Source organism: Triticum aestivum, chromosome 5B (genome assembly GCF_018294505.1).
Source record: "Triticum aestivum cultivar Chinese Spring chromosome 5B, IWGSC CS RefSeq v2.1, whole genome shotgun sequence".
Classification (NCBI taxonomy): Eukaryota; Viridiplantae; Streptophyta; class Magnoliopsida; order Poales; family Poaceae; genus Triticum; species Triticum aestivum.
In genome coordinates, this window is record NC_057807.1 from 611,277,874 (window position 1) to 611,295,384 (window position 17,511).

General features: G+C 48.2%; 2 protein-coding genes across 2 annotated transcripts; both read right to left on the minus strand.

The window, feature by feature from the left end:
* Nucleotides 1–5,571: 5,571 nt before the first annotated feature.
* LOC123113624 (uncharacterized) lies at nucleotides 5,572–8,716 on the minus strand. Its single transcript, XM_044534924.1, has 2 exons — nucleotides 8,081–8,716; nucleotides 5,572–6,761 (listed from the first exon to the last, which is right to left on the minus strand). Exons 1-2 carry the CDS (start codon nucleotides 8,289–8,291, stop codon nucleotides 5,845–5,847), a joined length of 1,128 nt encoding a protein of 375 aa, XP_044390859.1. The 5' UTR covers nucleotides 8,292–8,716; the 3' UTR covers nucleotides 5,572–5,844.
* A 3,225-nt stretch (nucleotides 8,717–11,941) lies between these two features.
* Nucleotides 11,942–16,509, minus strand: LOC123113623 (YTH domain-containing protein ECT3). Its single transcript, XM_044534923.1, has 9 exons — nucleotides 16,355–16,509; nucleotides 15,868–15,944; nucleotides 15,606–15,762; nucleotides 15,399–15,454; nucleotides 14,798–15,226; nucleotides 13,830–14,393; nucleotides 13,505–13,717; nucleotides 13,126–13,272; nucleotides 11,942–12,593 (listed from the first exon to the last, which is right to left on the minus strand). The coding sequence occupies exons 1-9, from the start codon at nucleotides 16,383–16,385 to the stop codon at nucleotides 12,339–12,341; spliced, it is 1,929 nt and encodes a 642-aa protein (XP_044390858.1). The 5' UTR covers nucleotides 16,386–16,509; the 3' UTR covers nucleotides 11,942–12,338.
* Between the last annotated feature and the right edge of the window lie 1,002 nt (nucleotides 16,510–17,511).

Genomic DNA, 17,511 nt, shown 5'->3' on the forward strand with positions numbered 1-17,511 from the left:
CTTATTTATGTTATATTTCTATAGCTTTTCAGTTCTTGTACATTGAATGAAATGGTTCATGCACCTCTCAAGACACGGATCAACTCTTCCATAAAAGTCCCAAAGCAATGCGGATTCGGCTCCAGCTGGACATCACGCCGCCCTCCCGCTTCCAATAGCCTTGAGCAGATCAAACCGTCAAACATCGGCAACTCCATTTGGCATGATGTACTCCTTTCTATACTATGGAAGATTTAGGACTCAAGAAACCTTGCAGTTTTCTTGAACTACGGCCACCCTAGTTCGGTCACCTTCGGAAATGTTTTTCAAACTTTTATTTATGGACGCATTAGTTTAAAGAAATGACCAATAATGTTGCTGCCCCCTGATGGTGAGACTGTCTCTCTTCACACATTAGTTAAACTACAGGGGAAAATGATGTAGATATTATTTCAAATTTCGTACAAAATAGCCTATGAGCGAAAATAGTTTTTGATCCTGGTGAATTGAACACATTATATCTTGTGAATTGAACGCCCAATGCCATATGTGGTTTCCAGAAATGCTTCATGCACCTCCCAAGACACCGATCAACTCTTCCTCGACAGTCCGAAAGAAATGTGGATTCGGCTCCAAATGGACATCACGCCGCCCTGCCACTTTGAAGACCCGTGAGAAGATCAACACCATCAATCATCGGCGAATACATTTGGCATGATGTACTCCTTTCTATACTTTGGAAGACTTACGACTCAAGAAATGTTCAGTTTTCATGAACTCCGACCACCCTAGTTCGGTCACCATTAGAGATGCTTTTCAATCCTCTATTTATGGATGGATCGGTCTAAGGAAATGAACAATCATGTTGTTGCCCCCTCATGGTGAGACTATATCTCTTCACACATTAGTTAAAATGAAATGAAAAAATACGTAGACTATTTCAAATTTCTTACAAAATAGCTTATGAGGGAAAATACTTTATGATCCTTATGAATTGAACACATGATACCTTATTTAACTTATTTTAATACTGCTTCCAGTTCTTGTGAATTGACGCCCAATGCCATATGTGGTTTACAGAAATTGTTCATGCACCTCCCCATGACACCGATCAACTCGTCCTCAACAGTCTGAAAGCAGTGCGGATTCGGTTCCAGGTGGACATTACACCGCCCTCCCACTTCCAAGACCCATGAGCAGATCAACACTGTCAAACATCGGTGACTCCATTTAGCATGAGGTACTCCTTTCTATACTTTGGATGATTTAGCACTTGAGAAATACTCAGTTTTCCAGAACACCAACCACCCTAGTTCCTTCACCATTAGAAATGTGCATTCAAACTTTGATTTATGGATGCATCGGTTTAAAGAAATGAAAAATAATGTTGTCGCCTCCTCATGGTGAGACTAGCTACCTCACTTCACACATTAGTTAAACTAGGTGGGAAAGGAAAAGATGTGGACTCTACTTCAAATTGCGTACAAAATAGCCTATGGGGGGAAATCGTTTCCGATCCTTGTGAATTGAGCATATGATGCCTTATTTATGTTATTATAATACTTCTTTCGAGTTCTTATGAATTGAACTCCCAATGCCATATGTGGTTTATAGAAATGGCTCATGCACCTCCCAAGACACCGATCAACTCTTCCTCAATAGTCCGAAAGCAATGCGGACTCGGTTCCAGATGGACAACACATCGCCCTCCCACTTCCAAGACCCATGAGCAGATCAACACCATCAAACATCGACGACTCCATTTGGCATGAGGTACTCCTTTCTATACTTTGGAATATGTAGGACTCGAGAAATGTTGCAGTTTTCTAGAACTCTGACCACCCTAGTTCGGTCACCATGAGAAATGTTCATTCAAACTTTGATTTACGGAAGCATCGGTTTAAAGAAATGAACAATAATTTTGTCGCCCGCTCATGGTGAGACTATCTCTCTTCACATCGTTAGTTAAACTACAGGAAATAGAAAAGGATGTAGACTTTATTTCCAATTGCGTACAAAATAGCCTATGGGGGGAATGGTTTTCAATCCTTGTGAATTGAACAGATGATGCCTTATGTTATTCTAGTACTGCTTTCCACTTCTTGTGAATTGAACGACCAATATCATATGTGGTTTACAAAGATGGTTCATGCACCTTAAGACACCGATCAACTCTTCCTCAATAGTCTGAAAGCAATGCAGATTCGGTTCCAGCTGGACATCACGCCACCCTCTCACTTCCAAGACCCATGAGTAGATCAGCACCGTCAAACATTCGCGACTCCATTTGGCATGAGGTACTCCTTTCTATATTTTGGAAGATTTAGCACTCGAGAAATGTTGCAGTTTTCCAAAACTCCAACCACCCTAGTTTGTTCACTTTTAAAAATGTTCGTTCAAACTTTGATTTCTGGACGCATCTGTTTAAAGAAATTAACAATAATGTTGCCGCCCCCTAATGGTGAGACCATCTCACTTCACACTTGAGTTAATCTACAAGGAAAGGAAAAGGATGTATACTTTATTTCAAATTGCATACAAATAGCCTATGGGGGGATGTTTTCCGATCCTTGTAAATTGTACACCTGATGCCTTTTTTTATGTTATATCACTATTGCTTTCCACTTCTTGTGAATTGAACGCCCAATGTCATATGTGGTTTCTAGAAATGGTTCATGCACCTCAAAACACCGATCAACTCTTCCTCAACAGTCCGAAAGCAATGTGGATTCGACTCCATCTAGACATCATGGTGGCCTCTCGCTTACAGGACCCGTGAGCAGATCAACACCGTGAAAAGTCGGCAACTACATATGGCATGAGGTACTCCTTTCTGAACTTCGGAAGACTTAGGACCCAAAAAGCATTGCAGTTTTCCAGAACTCCGCCCACCCTAGTTTAATCACCATTGAAAATGTTTTTCACCTTTGATTAATGGATGCATCGGTTTAAAGAAATGAACAATGATGTTGTCGCCCCCTCATGGTGAGACTATCTCCCTTCACACATCAGTCAAACTATAGGAAAAGGAAAAAAAGATGTAGACATTATTTCAGATTTCATACAAAGTTGCCTACTGAGGAAAATTGTTTCCAATCCTTGTGAATTGAACCCCTAATGCCTTGTTTATGTTATTTTATTATTGCTTTCTAGGTCTTGAAAATTGAACATCCAATGTCATATGTGGTCCAGAAATAGTTCATGCACTTCTCAAGACACCGATCAACTCTTCCACGACAGTCCGAAAGCAATGCGGATTCGGCTCCAGCTGAACATCAAGCCGCTCTCGTGCTTCCAAGACCCATGAGAAGATCAACACCGTTAAACATCAGCAACTCCATTTGGCATGGTGTACTCCTTTCTATACTTTGGAAGATTTAGGAGTCAAGAAACCTTGCGGTTTTCATGAACTACGACCAGCCTAGTTCGGCCACCATTAGAAATGGTCTTCAAACTTATATTGATGGATGCACTGGTTTAAACAAATGAATAATAATGTTGTTGCCCCCTCATGGTGAGACTATCTCCCTTCACACATTAGTTAAACTACAGGGAAAGAAATGATGTAAACTTTATTTCAAATTCCGTAGAAAATAGCCTATGAGCGAAAATAGTTTCTGATCCTTGTGAATCAAAAACATGACACTTTATTTATGTTATTTTAATACTTCTTTCTAGTTCTTGTTAATTGAACACCAAATGCCATATGTGGTTTCCATAAATGGTTCATGAACCTCCCAAGACACCGATTAACTCTTCCTTAGCAGTTCGAAAGCAATGCAGATTCAGCTCCAGTTGACATCACGCCGCCCTCCCGCTTCCAAGACCCGTGAGTAGAACAACGCCACTAATCATCGGCGACTCCATTTGGCCTGATGTACACCTTTCTATACTTTGGAAGACTTGGGACTCCAGAAATGTTGCAGTTTTCATGAACTCCGACCACCCTAGTTCGTTCACCATTAGAAATGTTTTTCAATCTTTTATTTATGGATGCATCGGTTTAAAGAAATGAACAATAATGGTGTTGCCCCTCATGGTGAGACTATCTCTCTTCACACATTAGTTAAACTATAAGGAAAAAAGATGTAGACTTTATTTCAAATTGCTTACAAAATAGCCTATGAGGGAAAATAGTTTGTGATCCTTGTGAATTGAACACATGATGCCTTACTTAACTTACTTTAATACTGCTTTCAAGTTCTTGTGAATTGAACGCCCAATGCCATATGTGGTTTCCAGAAATGGTTCATGCACCTCCCGAGACAGCAATCAACTCTTCCTCGATAGTCCGAAAGCAATGCGGATTCAGCTGCAGTTGGACATCACGTCATCCTCCCGCTTCCAAGAACCGAGAGCAGATCAACACCGTCAAACATTAGTGATTCCATTTGCCATGAGGTACTCCTTTCTATACATCGGAAGATTTAGGACTCAAGAAACGTTACAGTTTTCCAGAACTCCGACCACCCTAGTTCAATCACAATTAGAAATATTTGCTCAAACTTTGATTAATGGATGCATCGGTTTAAAGAAATGAACATTGATGTTGCCGCCCCCTCATGATGAGACTATCTCCCTTCACACATTAGTTAAACTACAGGAAAAAGGAAAAGATGTAGACTTTATTTCAAATTGCGTACAAAATTGCCTATTGAGGAAAATGGTTTCCAATCCTTGTGAATTGAATACCTGATGCCTTATTTGTGTTATTCTAGTACTAAAATTTATTTATTTTAGCAAGAATTTTATTCCAATGACACTTTTTTACCTAGTTTTTTTCTTTTCCCGTGACACTTTTTACAAGTTTTTTGTCCTTACGACCTTTTTTACGGATTTGTTCTACATAATTTTACACAATCTCTTAGAATTTGAGAGAATTTGGTGAAATTTCATAAACTTTGATATAATAACCAAATGAACATGCATTTGAGTTGCCCTCCAGCTAGGCTGCCAGTCAATCTAAGGATCGGGGCATGTTGCCTGCTTGAAAATATGGTAATGATTTCAAGGAGGCATGCCTAAGAAATAAATGAGGCAAGATTTCCAAGTAAAGTGAAAGTTATCACAAGGTCATAATTAGAAGTTATGGATTATATATTTTGAAGATCTGAGCAACAAGATCTATTTAGATCTGATTTTTAGAATTGACCAAAGTAACTAAACTTCTTAGGAACCGTAATCTAACATATTTATATTTGGAAATCTTGTTAACAAAAACCAGTTCTGTCCTGACTTATGAGGGAGAAAAATTGTGCAAGTTTGTCATGGGAAATACTGGTTACAATTATAATTTCTCAAGTAACATATATTCGGTAAGCGGTTTCCAAGATAATATATACGTCGTATAGATAGTTTCGCATACGACAAATTTCATGATCTATATACATGTGCGCCAAGTTATTCCTGGGGTAATCGCGCGTCAACCGATTTCTAACTAGGGCGCGCGCGCCTGGCAACCTTCCAATGTGCGTGCGCGCCAAGTAATTTCTGCAGTGCACGTAACCATAAAAGCTCTCGAAATTCCCCACAAAAAAATTGTACCTTGCAACTGCCCCATGACTCGTACCCATAAGACGAACAAATTATAGGTAATACAAAATATTGCATTCAGAATCGGAATTGTACTTAGAGAACATGATTAAGGAGAGCTAGCTGATCACTAAGATACAACTTAACCTAGGACCAAGCGACCGCTAGGCTAGCTCACTACGATACAACAACAGTAATAACAACAAAGTTTCAAAAAAAAAAACAGTGATAACAACAGCAGCAACTCCTCGCACAAGAAAAAACAACAACAACAGAGTGCAGTTGACATGCAGTATGAGATACTAGGATCCCAGCGAGAGGGTCGAACTCGAACTACGGGTTTCGGGCGCGGGCGCGGACGCCGTCCTTCTTGGCGATCAGAAGGCACGGACGGATCCCAGGCGGCCACCGGAACGCCCACACCTCGACGCCGTCGCCGGCCTCCAGGCCGCAGTCCACCATGAAGCTCCTGTACCCCTGACCGTTGATGACGGTGGCGTCGTTGCGATGGAACTTGTTGAGCTTCAGGCGGTCAGACTTGCACTGGCCGCGCCCCCGGCGCCCGCTGCTGACGTAGACGGACAAGGGCACGCCCGGGAATGTCGTCGGCGTGGCCCTCACCCCGGGGATCGTAATCGGCTTGGGGTCGTTGGTGTTGAAGCCGCACGCGGCGATCTCGAAGGGGTAGAGGAAGGCTCGGCAGAGGCGGCCGCGCGCGGGGGCCGGGAGGAGGAGGCGGGCGTGCCCCAGGTTCATGTCGGACCGGCACAGGACCTTCTCCCCGATGTAGCACAGCGGCAGGTCCCTGGGCAGGCGATGTTTGTGCTGGAGCTGGTCGCGCACCCACGCCCGCACCATGTCGGCCCTCCGCCTCGACTGGCGTGCGCCGCTGCCTGCCCAGGGGAGCCACGGGATCCCGTCGTCCGGCGGCAGCATCTGCAGGGGGAGATAGCACAGACCCGGTTGGGCCAGCGCGGTAGAGTCGACGCTGCCGGCCGGGACGATCTGCCCGGCCTCGCCCTGCGGCTCGTCGTCCAGCGTTGCCAAAACCCCGACCTGGGTTACCCCGCCGTCCCCGGCCGCGGGGCCCTCGTACACAACGACGGCCCCCATCTCGACGCCCGCGACCGCAACGCCCTCGGTCACCGCGGGCGGCACCGGCACGCCGTCCCCGGCCGCGGGGCCCTCGTAGACGACGAGGGCCCTCGTCTCCACGTCCGCGACCGCAGCGCCTGTTGGCGCCGCCTCACCTCGCAGCGCCACTTCTACTTCTTCTACCCCGAGCTGCCTCACACAACTCTCTACTTCTCTCATGAACACACACACATCCACATGGTGAAAACCTCTGCACACACACACACACGCATACACCAAGGAGAAGCACAAGAGCTTTGCCAAGTCACTCTCTCCTTGATGAATACATTGGCTACATCTTTGGTGCTCAGCCCTCACGGCCTCCATTTCTCATTGACTCAAAGTAGCACATATATACAGGAGATCAGCCTCATGCCCGCACTAACTAGCCGGACCTCTCGGCCACTAACACCACGACTCTAACTAACCATTAACTCAAGCACGCCCATGCACAGCGTGTGCACCTATCTCTCAACGGCCACACACGACTTGGCCACCAGCTAGCATGCAGCTAATAACAAACCGATGCATGCACTAACTAACTCGCCCAATTCTCTTGGTCATCCAGCCGGCCGTTTCTAGCTTCTTGTGCGCCTCGCCGCATCGCACGACGATGCCGTATCACACGGCGCTAGCATCACGCCTACCACATCGCATCTCACGCTCATCGGGCATCTCGCTTCCTTGCACGCTACAGCTAAGACTTCGCCGGAGTACAACTCGCTAAGCTAAACTACATGCAGAACGAAAATAACACATGCAGATACATGAATCAAGATTAAACCTAACATTTTCCCTCCTAATCTTGATTCTCCAATCTTCACGCGGTTCACCCGCTGCCACTTGACGACACAATCGCGGCGCTGCACACCTTGCCTGGACCGACGCCATCGCAGCGCCCGCGTCCATCACCATGTACTCTTGCCGCACGCAGCGGCCACCTCTTGACGTGGACGACGCTGTCGCAGCGCCGATCACCACGCCGTCTTCGCCAAGCGGCATCGCACCGCAACTTTTGTTGGCTTCACACCAACTTTCCATGATGACGATGGCATCACACCACCGTCGTCGGCATCACGCCGACTCTTCTTGTGGCAGCTTCGCACCGCCATCTTCACATAGCGGCACCGCATGGCCACCATCCTCCTTCTTGCGCCGTCGGCCTCCATCTCGCATGAAGTCCGTCGCGCCACAACCGACGCCGTCGCAGCGCCGGTCACCACGGACCATCTTGTCGTGGATGACGTCCTCGCGACGCCGATCATCGCACCACCTTCATCTCGCGGCATCGCACCGCAACCGGCCGCCCGCGGCATCGCGCCCCTGCCAGCCATCACCTCGCGTCGGCGTCCTCCACCTCCCATGGAGTCCACCACGTCGCCGCCGCCGCCGCGGATCAACCTGGCTCTGATACCAATTGTTGGCGCCGCCTCACCTCGCAGCGCCACTTCTACTTCTTCTACCCCGAGCTGCCTCACACAACTCTCTACTTCTCTCATGAACACACACACATCCACATGGTGAAAACCTCTGCACACACACACACACGCATACACCAAGGAGAAGCACAAGAGCTTTGCCAAGGCACTCTCTCCTTGATGAATACATTGGCTACATCTTTGGTGCTCAGCCCTCACGGCCTCCATTTCTCATTGACTCAAAGTAGCACATATATACAGGAGATCAGCCTCATGCCCGCACTAACTAGCCGGACCTCTCGGCCACTAACACCACGACTCTAACTAACCATTAACTCAAGCACGCCCATGCACAGCGTGTGCACCTATCTCTCAACGGCCACACACGACTTGGCCACCAGCTAGCATGCAGCTAATAACAAACCGATGCATGCACTAACTAACTCGCCCAATTCTCTTGGTCATCCAGCCGGCCGTTTCTAGCTTCTTGTGCGCCTCGCCGCATCGCACGACGATGCCGTATCACACGGCGCTAGCATCACGCCTACCACATCGCATCTCACGCTCATCGGGCATCTCGCTTCCTTGCACGCTACAGCTAAGACTTCGCCGGAGTACAACTCGCTAAGCTAAACTACATGCAGAACGAAAATAACACATGCAGATACATGAATCAAGATTAAACCTAACAGCGCCCCCGGTCACCGCGGGCGGCACCGGCGCCGGCACGTCGTCGCCACCCGCCGCCACCAGGCCCTCGTAGACGACGAGCGCGAGGTTCTCCACCGGGATCGGGCCGGCGTAGAGCGACAGGTCGACGTTGAGGTCGAGGTCGAACGCGATCCGCGCGGACGGCAAGCCGAGGTGCAGCTCGAGGTCGAGCGCCTCGGCCGCCGTCCCCGCGGATCCACGACGCCCCTCGGCCATTCTTCCTCCTCGATCGACGACGCGAACGAACTGCTCTAGCTAGCGCCGGCCGTTACTACTCGGGGTGGAAGGTAGGTAGGTGGTGAGCGCGGCGGCACGGGGGGGAATTGTTTCGGGGTCGAAATGACCTGGCAATACGCCGTATGTATATACATACGGCGCAGGACGGGGGGTGGCTAGGGTTTCGCGACGGAGAGGCGCGCGGCGCACACGGCTACCTCTCCACACGAACCGAACGCACGCGGATCAGGCCGGACAGGCCCGCACGGCCCGCGCGGCGGCACGCGGCCCAGGCGAGGAGGAGCGAACAGACGGAGAAGCTTCCTTGTCTCAAAAAAAAAAAGACGGAGAAGCTTCCTCCACGCCACGCCAGCGATCGGGGCCCACCGCTCCGGGAGCCAATCACATCGCCCGTTTCTCCGTCCCGCGGATCGACCCCCCTGCGCCGGATGCCAGCCGTCCATCCCCGATCGGACGCTCGAGCCCACGCTTCCATCCCCACCAGCGCCGCTCGCTCACCCACCCAACGGATGGATGTGTTGGGTGGCTTGTAGCCCGTGGATTGAATGGACTTTGTCGCTTCCGCACTATACGTAATATGAGACCTTTTAGCTATTTTAAAATATATTAACTACATACATACAAAAATGAGTGAACATACATATTAAAATATGTCTAAATACATACGAATCAAAAGGTCTTCAGAGGGGTACTTTGTTATATCTGAATAACTCCCTCTGTGGCTCTGAACCAATTATCTGAAGCTAGCTTTGACTGCAACTAGATACTCAATTTGTCCTTTTTTTGGAGTACGCCAAAGACGTACCATAGCTTTATAGAAAGCAGAATATAAGTTGCAAAAAAATTACCACTCGCTGTGAACAACAAGTGTATCACGAACACCACACCCGACAGACCAAAGAGAAACACCACCGCAAAGCAAGCTACAACGCAAAAAGAGCCTACCTTAAGATCATACACAGTACCGCGTCTCGACCGACGTCGGGCATCTCCAAAGACCATCCACTGTCGCAAAGCTTTACTCATCGACTTCACCCTAAGCGCCTGAGAGAAAGTGGCAGGTGAATGACAGGACTCGATCCGATCCGGGAAGACACCGTCTTAGACACACCGGCAACCGGTGTACATATTGAGAATCAAACAGAGGATCAAAAGAGGACATCGGCGAACATCGGAGGAGAGCAACGAGGAGCCAGCCATGTCTCCAAACATAATGCTCCAACAGACGAGCGATGTCGAGGACGCCACCATCATGCAGATCCAAACACCGAATCGAGGCTTTCGCTCGGAGACATTCACTAACTCCAAGAGAGCAAGGGGAATGGCGAACACGCTCGACGATGCCTCCAAGAAGGGGAATGACATCCACAAATGCCATCACCACCGGCCCGACAAAAGTCGAGCGAGACTTTCATCCGCGTGTGGCTCCTCTCCACACCTCCATGAAATTGGCAACAATGTTCAAGAAGCCTCACACCGCCGCCCCGTAGCACTTGCCGACGTAGCAGCAACGCCGAGGACTGACAACCAACCACCCAACAGGGTAACCGCAGCCACACCACCAACTCCCAGCCTGCACAAGGATCCGCGCCAACCAGCACCTTCGGCCAGGTCCAGGACCACCCGTGATGGTCATCGCCTACCCAAGGGACAACCTTGCGTCGATCAGACCCACCTCTCCTCTCCACGAAAAATCCCAAGCCGACACCATCAGGAGAGTATTGCCGCTCGCCGCGCCGCACAAGGGTAACCGACCGCTTGCTGCTCGCTAAGACTCCATCTTGGCCGAGCCATCGACGCGTCGCCACCAGCCTGCCCGTGGGAACTCGCCGCCACCTCCAGCCGGCGTCGCCGCCACCCGAACGAGCCACCTCTGTGCTGCCAGAGCCCACCAGGCCCACTGCGCCACCATCCCACCTACCGAGCGCCGACCACAAGCCCTCACCTCCACCTGGGGCAGATCTGGCCTGGTTTGATCCCCATCACAACAAGAAACACAAGCCGCCACCGGCCTGCGCGCTCCGCCGCGACGCACCACCAGCCAGCATTGGCGCCCAGCACCGCCTCCAGCCTGCGAGAACCGTCGAGCTTCGATGCACCGGCCACCTAGAACTGTCGTCCAGGCTGAAGAGGAGCGCCCCCCCCCCCCCCTCCCCCCCGGCTTTCGCTCCAAGCGAGGGCAAGAGCGAGCCCGCTGTCTCCGACATCACGCGGGCTTTGGGTGACTGCAAGGAGGGGGAGTGGGGGCCGAGTCCGGCGGCTAGGGTTAACCCGGGGAGGTGGGGCAGCTAGGGTTAGATCACCCGGGGAGGGGGGTGTGACAGGAGGCGCTTGAAGGGATATCTTGAAACTAAATATGTCTCGTCAGTGTTAACCCTGTTGACCCGAGACTGTCGATCTTCTTTGTGAACTTGATTGAAAATCTGAAATTTTGCACAGAAGAATCTAAAATACAGTCTGAAGCCTTGGCCCTAGCAAGTTTTGTCATGTACTCCCTCCGTTCCTAAATATTTGTCTTTCTAGAGATTTCAACAAGTGACTACATATAGAGCAAAATGAGTAAATCTACGCTCTAAAATATGTCTGTATACATCGTATGTGATAGTTCATTTGAAATCTCTAAAAGACAAATATTTAGGAACGGAGGGAGTACGATAAAAGCAGACAACGTTAGAACAATTCACAGGTACAAACTCTATTACTGGCGTTCTTCGTTCTTATACAATAGTTCATTCTCTGTGTCTGCAAGTGCTCATTATTCTTTTCGGAGATGAAGATCATAAAGTTCGCAATGAAGACATACAAAACCCCTGGCTTTGCTGCTACCTTGGTGTCGCCACAAAGCAGAATTTTCATCTCGGGCAAATAATCTACTGAAAAGCAGATCGGCGTGGCAAAGACAGCATGGCAAAAACAATACTCCGTACTACTGAAAAACTGCTAGCATTCACTTCCAATATAAAAGATGCACCACAATCATAATCGTTGGTTGCACAAGCCTTACACATCTAAAACCCCACCTCTAGGTACAACTCCTAAAGCCATTTCGGATCACGAAAACACCTCCCCAGAACAAGAACTGAGCTCTAATCTCCTTACCCGCCCCAACCACCAGACTCCAGAAATAGCCAAGATACTACACAGGAACAGAACCAAGAAAAAAAGCCTCTCATTGAATCCTGAATCGCCTCAGACTTGCACCTTTCTGCAACCCACAAGCATGTCCAACTAGCAGAATCTTGAATTCCTTCAGCCACGGCAACGCTTCCTCACCCTGTATAAGCTCTCCTCCTCGAATGGATGATCAAATGACTTGAGCAGCAGAAATCAACAGACAACTGCGACCGCTGCTGGGCCTGCGTCTGTTGGGGCAACACCATTTACAGCCCCTGCCGCCACACCGTTTTCCACCACAGGGTTTTTCTCTCCTAGGACCTTGAGTTCCTGCAGCCCCTGCTTTGCATCAACATCTTGATTTTCAGTGTTGCTGGTAGAAAGCGGCTTTTTGTTCATCATCCCCTGCTTCCCATCGACATCTTGGTTTTCAGTGTTGTTGACAGAAAGCGGCTTTTTGTTCATGATCTGCAAGACCAGTAAGGGATGTTACAAAGTAAGTCCAGCATTTCTCAAGAGTAGAAGCTTGATTGGAATCTTTTCGAGAAAAAGAAACTTGATTGTAATAAGACTAGACTAGGTACTAAATTTCAGAAGGATGCCATGGAATTCACCAGGATCAAACTGTCATAACAAAAGTGCATTACAAGAAAACAAATAGTATAGACTAACATATGCTGCAAACATTTGCATGGTAAAGTAAAAGGCACTCATATGCTACACTGAGGTACTCCCTCCGTTCCTAAATATTTGTCTTTCTAGAGATTTCAACAAGTGACTACATACGGAGCAAAATGAGTGAATTTACACTCTAAAATATGTCTTATATACATCCGTATGTGGTAGTCCATTTGAAATCTCTAAAAAGACAAATATTTAGGAACGGAGGGAGTAGTTCTCGGTAGTTCAGACTTCTGGGAGGTCCAAAACAGTGTACTCATATGAAGAATTGCAGAGAAAACTATCTAGTATTAGATAAAGGATCCTGCTACCCATGTACCTTCTCCAGTGGCTGCTGTCGCTTGGATTTCTTCTCTTGCATTATCTTCTCGCGGTTATCATAAAAGCCAAAGTCATCCAACATGGATGTCTTGCAGACATGATCCTTGAAAATCTTTAGCACCTGAAGCCCTTGCTCAAGCCTAACCTGTAGACAACACGAGAACGCAGGTCAAAAACCTACTGAGCACAGCATTCATAGAGCTAAACATGCAAATTTTTAAGAACAAGATATAAAGTTTTAATAGACCGCAGTGTGATTGATCCATGTTCATATTACATGATGCAAAAGCACAAAAACGGACTGCCATGGTGTGCCACCAGAAACTTTACTTAGGAGATTGGCAAAAGATGGAAGCATTTAAGTCTACAGTTCTCACCTCCTGGGTATCTCTGCTGTTTGTCACTGGTTTGTTTTCGTTATACTCAAGAATAATGTGCTTCAATAGAGTGTTGGGAATGTCCTTTACAATGTGCCACTTGACGGGGAAGCAGCCAGTCCACTTGTCTTGCTGCCAGTATTCAACTGTCTTGTTAAAATCAACCTGGCCAACCATCTCAGCAAGTCCAATGAACTGACCGCTGGTGTTGACCTGAGAAAAAAGAGGAACAAGGAAAGATGCATCAGATCAGCAACCACTATGAAGACTGTTCAGATAGAAAAAAACAAGCTGTTTTAGCAGCACGGAACTATTATGCACTTACAGAGAACAATAGAAATACAGGTGAATTGCTTGATTTGTCTTTAGCTGCTTGATAAGCAGCATCAAGCCTTTTATTTCCACTGGGGGTGCTTGCCCAAACATTGTACTTGATGCTCTTGTGAACATCATCCTCGCTGTAAGATTTTATAATGAAGAACTTGGCATCTGAGTAAGTTTCAGCAAAGTCAGCCTTATTGTACTGATCCTGCACAACTGCATTTGAGGCATCGCCAGTAGGAAGCTCCTGTCCTTTTGCAGGTGCAACAGCAGCTTCTCCAGTACCCTGCTCATTTTTAATGGCAGTGCTTCTTGGCCCTCTCTTCAGCTCATTCAAGCCATCTATGTTCTCATTACCGAAACGATATGATCCATAGGTTTTTGGTCTGGGCTTGTACTTTCCATCTGACAGCACATTCCACCCACCATACATACCAGAGCCATAGAGGTGAGATCCATACCAATAGTCAGGTCCATATGCATTTGCATTGTACATGACACTAGAGTACATGGAACTCATGTACCCAGGTGTCTGTGGCCCCATTGCAGAGTTTTGCCCAAGCAATCCCTGCAAGATATGTCTCCATGTTAAGAACAGGCTATTTCAATACATAAAACATATGAGCTTACAGATATGCAGAATACAAAATTTTCACTTTGACCTGGCAAAATTAATTATGGAGTGTGCCCTCGGATAACCCCAATGATATGCAGCTAATTACAATGACATACATCACAAACCATCCAAATAGGTGCTTTCACAAATGATATCAAACCATATTGGTAGGATCAAGCAACAAGCAGCAATACTCAAAATTATTGAAAATATATAGCGACTCATAATTGCTGAAAATCTGTTATGCAGACATCTGAACAAAGACCAGAAAGCTACACAGAAATAGCTCTCTGGGGAAGAACAATATGCACACCAGAAATGAAAAACAGTAACGAATTCTGATTCTACGACTGTACCTTGGTTTTAGGATTAGAAGCAGTTGATGTAGTATTTCCAACAGGGAGTTTCTGCTGAGTATGACCACCATACGATGGATAAGCAGCTTTATCACCATTGTTCTGATAACTAGCTGAACGCCCACTTGGTTTCACGGGGTATGTCGTTTTCTTCAGACCTGTTGAACCATCAGCGCTGGTTGAATTGGCTTTGGAAGCATTCACTAATCCAGGCTTCTGATAAGCAGCAGGTGCAGCAGAAGCATCCTTCTGCGGTAAAGGATCTGATTTGCCAGCATTAGGCTTGTACGCTGGCTTAGTGGTGCTAGTAGTCTGTGGCTGGAGAAACGTGGATGGGTACTGGTAATGCTGAGATCCGTACATCTGCCCATCATACCCAGATGAAGCAACACCATACTGAGGATAGCAATACATGTCCCCATAAGCACCCTGCAGAAAACCAACAGGCTAAACTAAGTCATCCTAACACACTTCACATGCAGCGAAAATCTTCAAGATGCTTTACAGTGGCGATTAGTTTTGCCGGGTCGGCCATCCAATTAAAGCAGGTAGACCCCAAGTGTCAGCAAGGTATGCAAAGTATACAGGATATAACACTCACAGGGTTAAGTGACTCTGCTCCGTCAAGGCCCACATACACTGAATAATCCCCCCAGCCTGCAAATCCCAGAAGGCATTGCTATCAGACTATCTCCAATTTCGAACAAATATTTATGATTTAACTACAAATTCGCACTGCGATAACTAATTCAATAGTAGAAATAGACAGCAACAGAGTAAATGGTGCCTTGGTGCCTTGGTGCCTCACCTCCATAGTAATACTGGTAGGCGTCAGCGCCAGCACCATACATGTTGGCGTTCTTGTAGTCCTGCAGCCCCATGGCTGGCCACTGCCCCGCCGACGCCACCTGAGGGCTTGGAGACGCCACCACGCCGTTCAGCCTGCCATTGGGCGCTGCCGAGACCTGCACCGTGATACAAATTCAGACCATGGAAAGCCCACCACAACAACACCATCACGGCCGCGCAACAAGATGGTACAGACTATAGAGAGAAGCGGCGGGCCATACCTTCCTCTGCGCCTCTTTGCCCTGGCCGGCCACGCCCTTTGGATCCAGCGACAGCTTGTGCAGCAAATCCGCGGCGTCTGCATCACGGCAGGTCAAGGGGGAACCGATACGGACATGTCCGAAATATAAACAGGCAAACTAATAATCCAGAAAATCACGGGGTTTGAGTGAAATTCGAAGCACCAGGAGCGAGTACGCCCCCCAAAACACACGGAAACAAAATCCCCTACGCTCCGGTCGCGGCCGTAACCTCACCCGACACCCCCAGCGAGGAAGCGCGCCTACGGCCTCCCCCCAGCAAAAACCCCTCCCGAATCCCGGCGGGAACCTCCGCGGAACCGAGGAGACCTGACCGGGCACCGGGAGATCCGGCCGCGGGCGACACGCCCCGACACCCGCCCGCTAAAACCCAACGGAAATTCGAAGAGAGAGATAAAAAAAAAAGCGCAGCCAAACCAGGGGAACTGCGCGACGGGCAAAAGGATACGGTCGGCGGCGCGAGCGGCGGCGGGGGCCATGGCGGCGGTGCGGTCCGGCGCGGGGGGTAAAACCCAGAGAAACCCTCGCGGTGGATGGGGGGCGGGGTGGGGGGGGGGGGGGGGGAGGGCACCGCGGCGTGGGAGAAAAGAAAGAAAGGGGAGGGAGGCGAGGGAAACGAGTGGAGGGAGGACGGCGTTAAGTATTTCGCGTCGCTGTGGGGTTTGGAGGTTTTAATGCTTTCCTTCCCGCTTGCTTTGGATTTTTGCGATCGGATTTTATTACTGCTCTCCGCCCGTCCGTCGATCGATCCATCGCGTGGGCCTCCTGGGCCTTTTGGGCTTTTCGGTGGAGGACAAACAAATGGGGGGGCCGCTTCCGTGCACACGTTTCGATCTCACAACTTCAGATGATACCGCTAAAAAAACTCAACATAGAAAAAGGAAACAGCATCATGTGGTTCCACTAAGAATTTCAACCCTGGTGTGGTGTAAGAAACAAAAATTGTTCACCAAAAGTCTCTTGGACACGACGTCTGCTGAGTACTATGCGTGACAGCGTGAGTACGTTTTTTTAGATACATGTGCATGTAAGTACGTTTTGTTTCTAGTAGTACCCAATGATGATGAGAAATGGTTCACGGCTTTCCGGGGTGAGAAAAATAGGCTCTAAAATATACATCTATTCCATAAAAATAGAAAATATGCATCTATCTTCCTTCTCTTCTGTAATAAAACGATTTAAAGATGACACGATTTATCCTGACTTCTATGGTTTGTTGTATCCAAAACGAGAAGAACTTCACGGTTTTCGGTTTTCGGTTTTCAAAGGCCCGTGGACATGAGCAAAGCAAGGTCAAGCCCCAAAATTTGTAGTTCCATCGTAAATGGCTTATTATAAAGATCTAAAACAATATGGAGAAAAAAACATGTATAATTATTCTAAAGATTTAAAATGTGCGGACAAACCACCGGAGCAGCAGAGCAGTGAAAGAATACGGTCGGCGGCGAGGGCCATGGAGGAGGTCCGGGTCACGGCGCGTGCCGGCGCGAAGGATAAAACCCAGAGAAACCTTCGCGCTGGATACGGAGGGGAGGGAAGGCGCCGCAACCTGAGAGAAAAGAAAGAAATAAAAGGAAGAAGCAAGCGAGAGAAACAAGTGGAGGA

Coding starts and splice junctions, on each gene's coding strand:
- LOC123113623 (XM_044534923.1), bottom strand. CDS start 16,385: ATGGCCCCCGCCGCCGCTCGCGCCGCCGACC. Junction 13,273..13,504: donor ACAGCAGAGATACCCAGGAG/GTGAGAACTGTA, acceptor TGTTGTCTACAG/GTTAGGCTTGAGCAAGGGCT. Junction 12,594..13,125: donor GACAGCAGCCACTGGAGAAG/GTACATGGGTAG, acceptor CTGGTCTTGCAG/ATCATGAACAAAAAGCCGCT.
- LOC123113624 (XM_044534924.1), bottom strand. CDS start 8,291: ATGGAGGCCGTGAGGGCTGAGCACCAAAGATGTAGCCAATGTATTCAT. Junction 6,762..8,080: donor AGTAGAAGTGGCGCTGCGAG/GTGAGGCGGCGC, acceptor TGGCGCTGCGAG/GTGAGGCGGCGCCAACAGGC.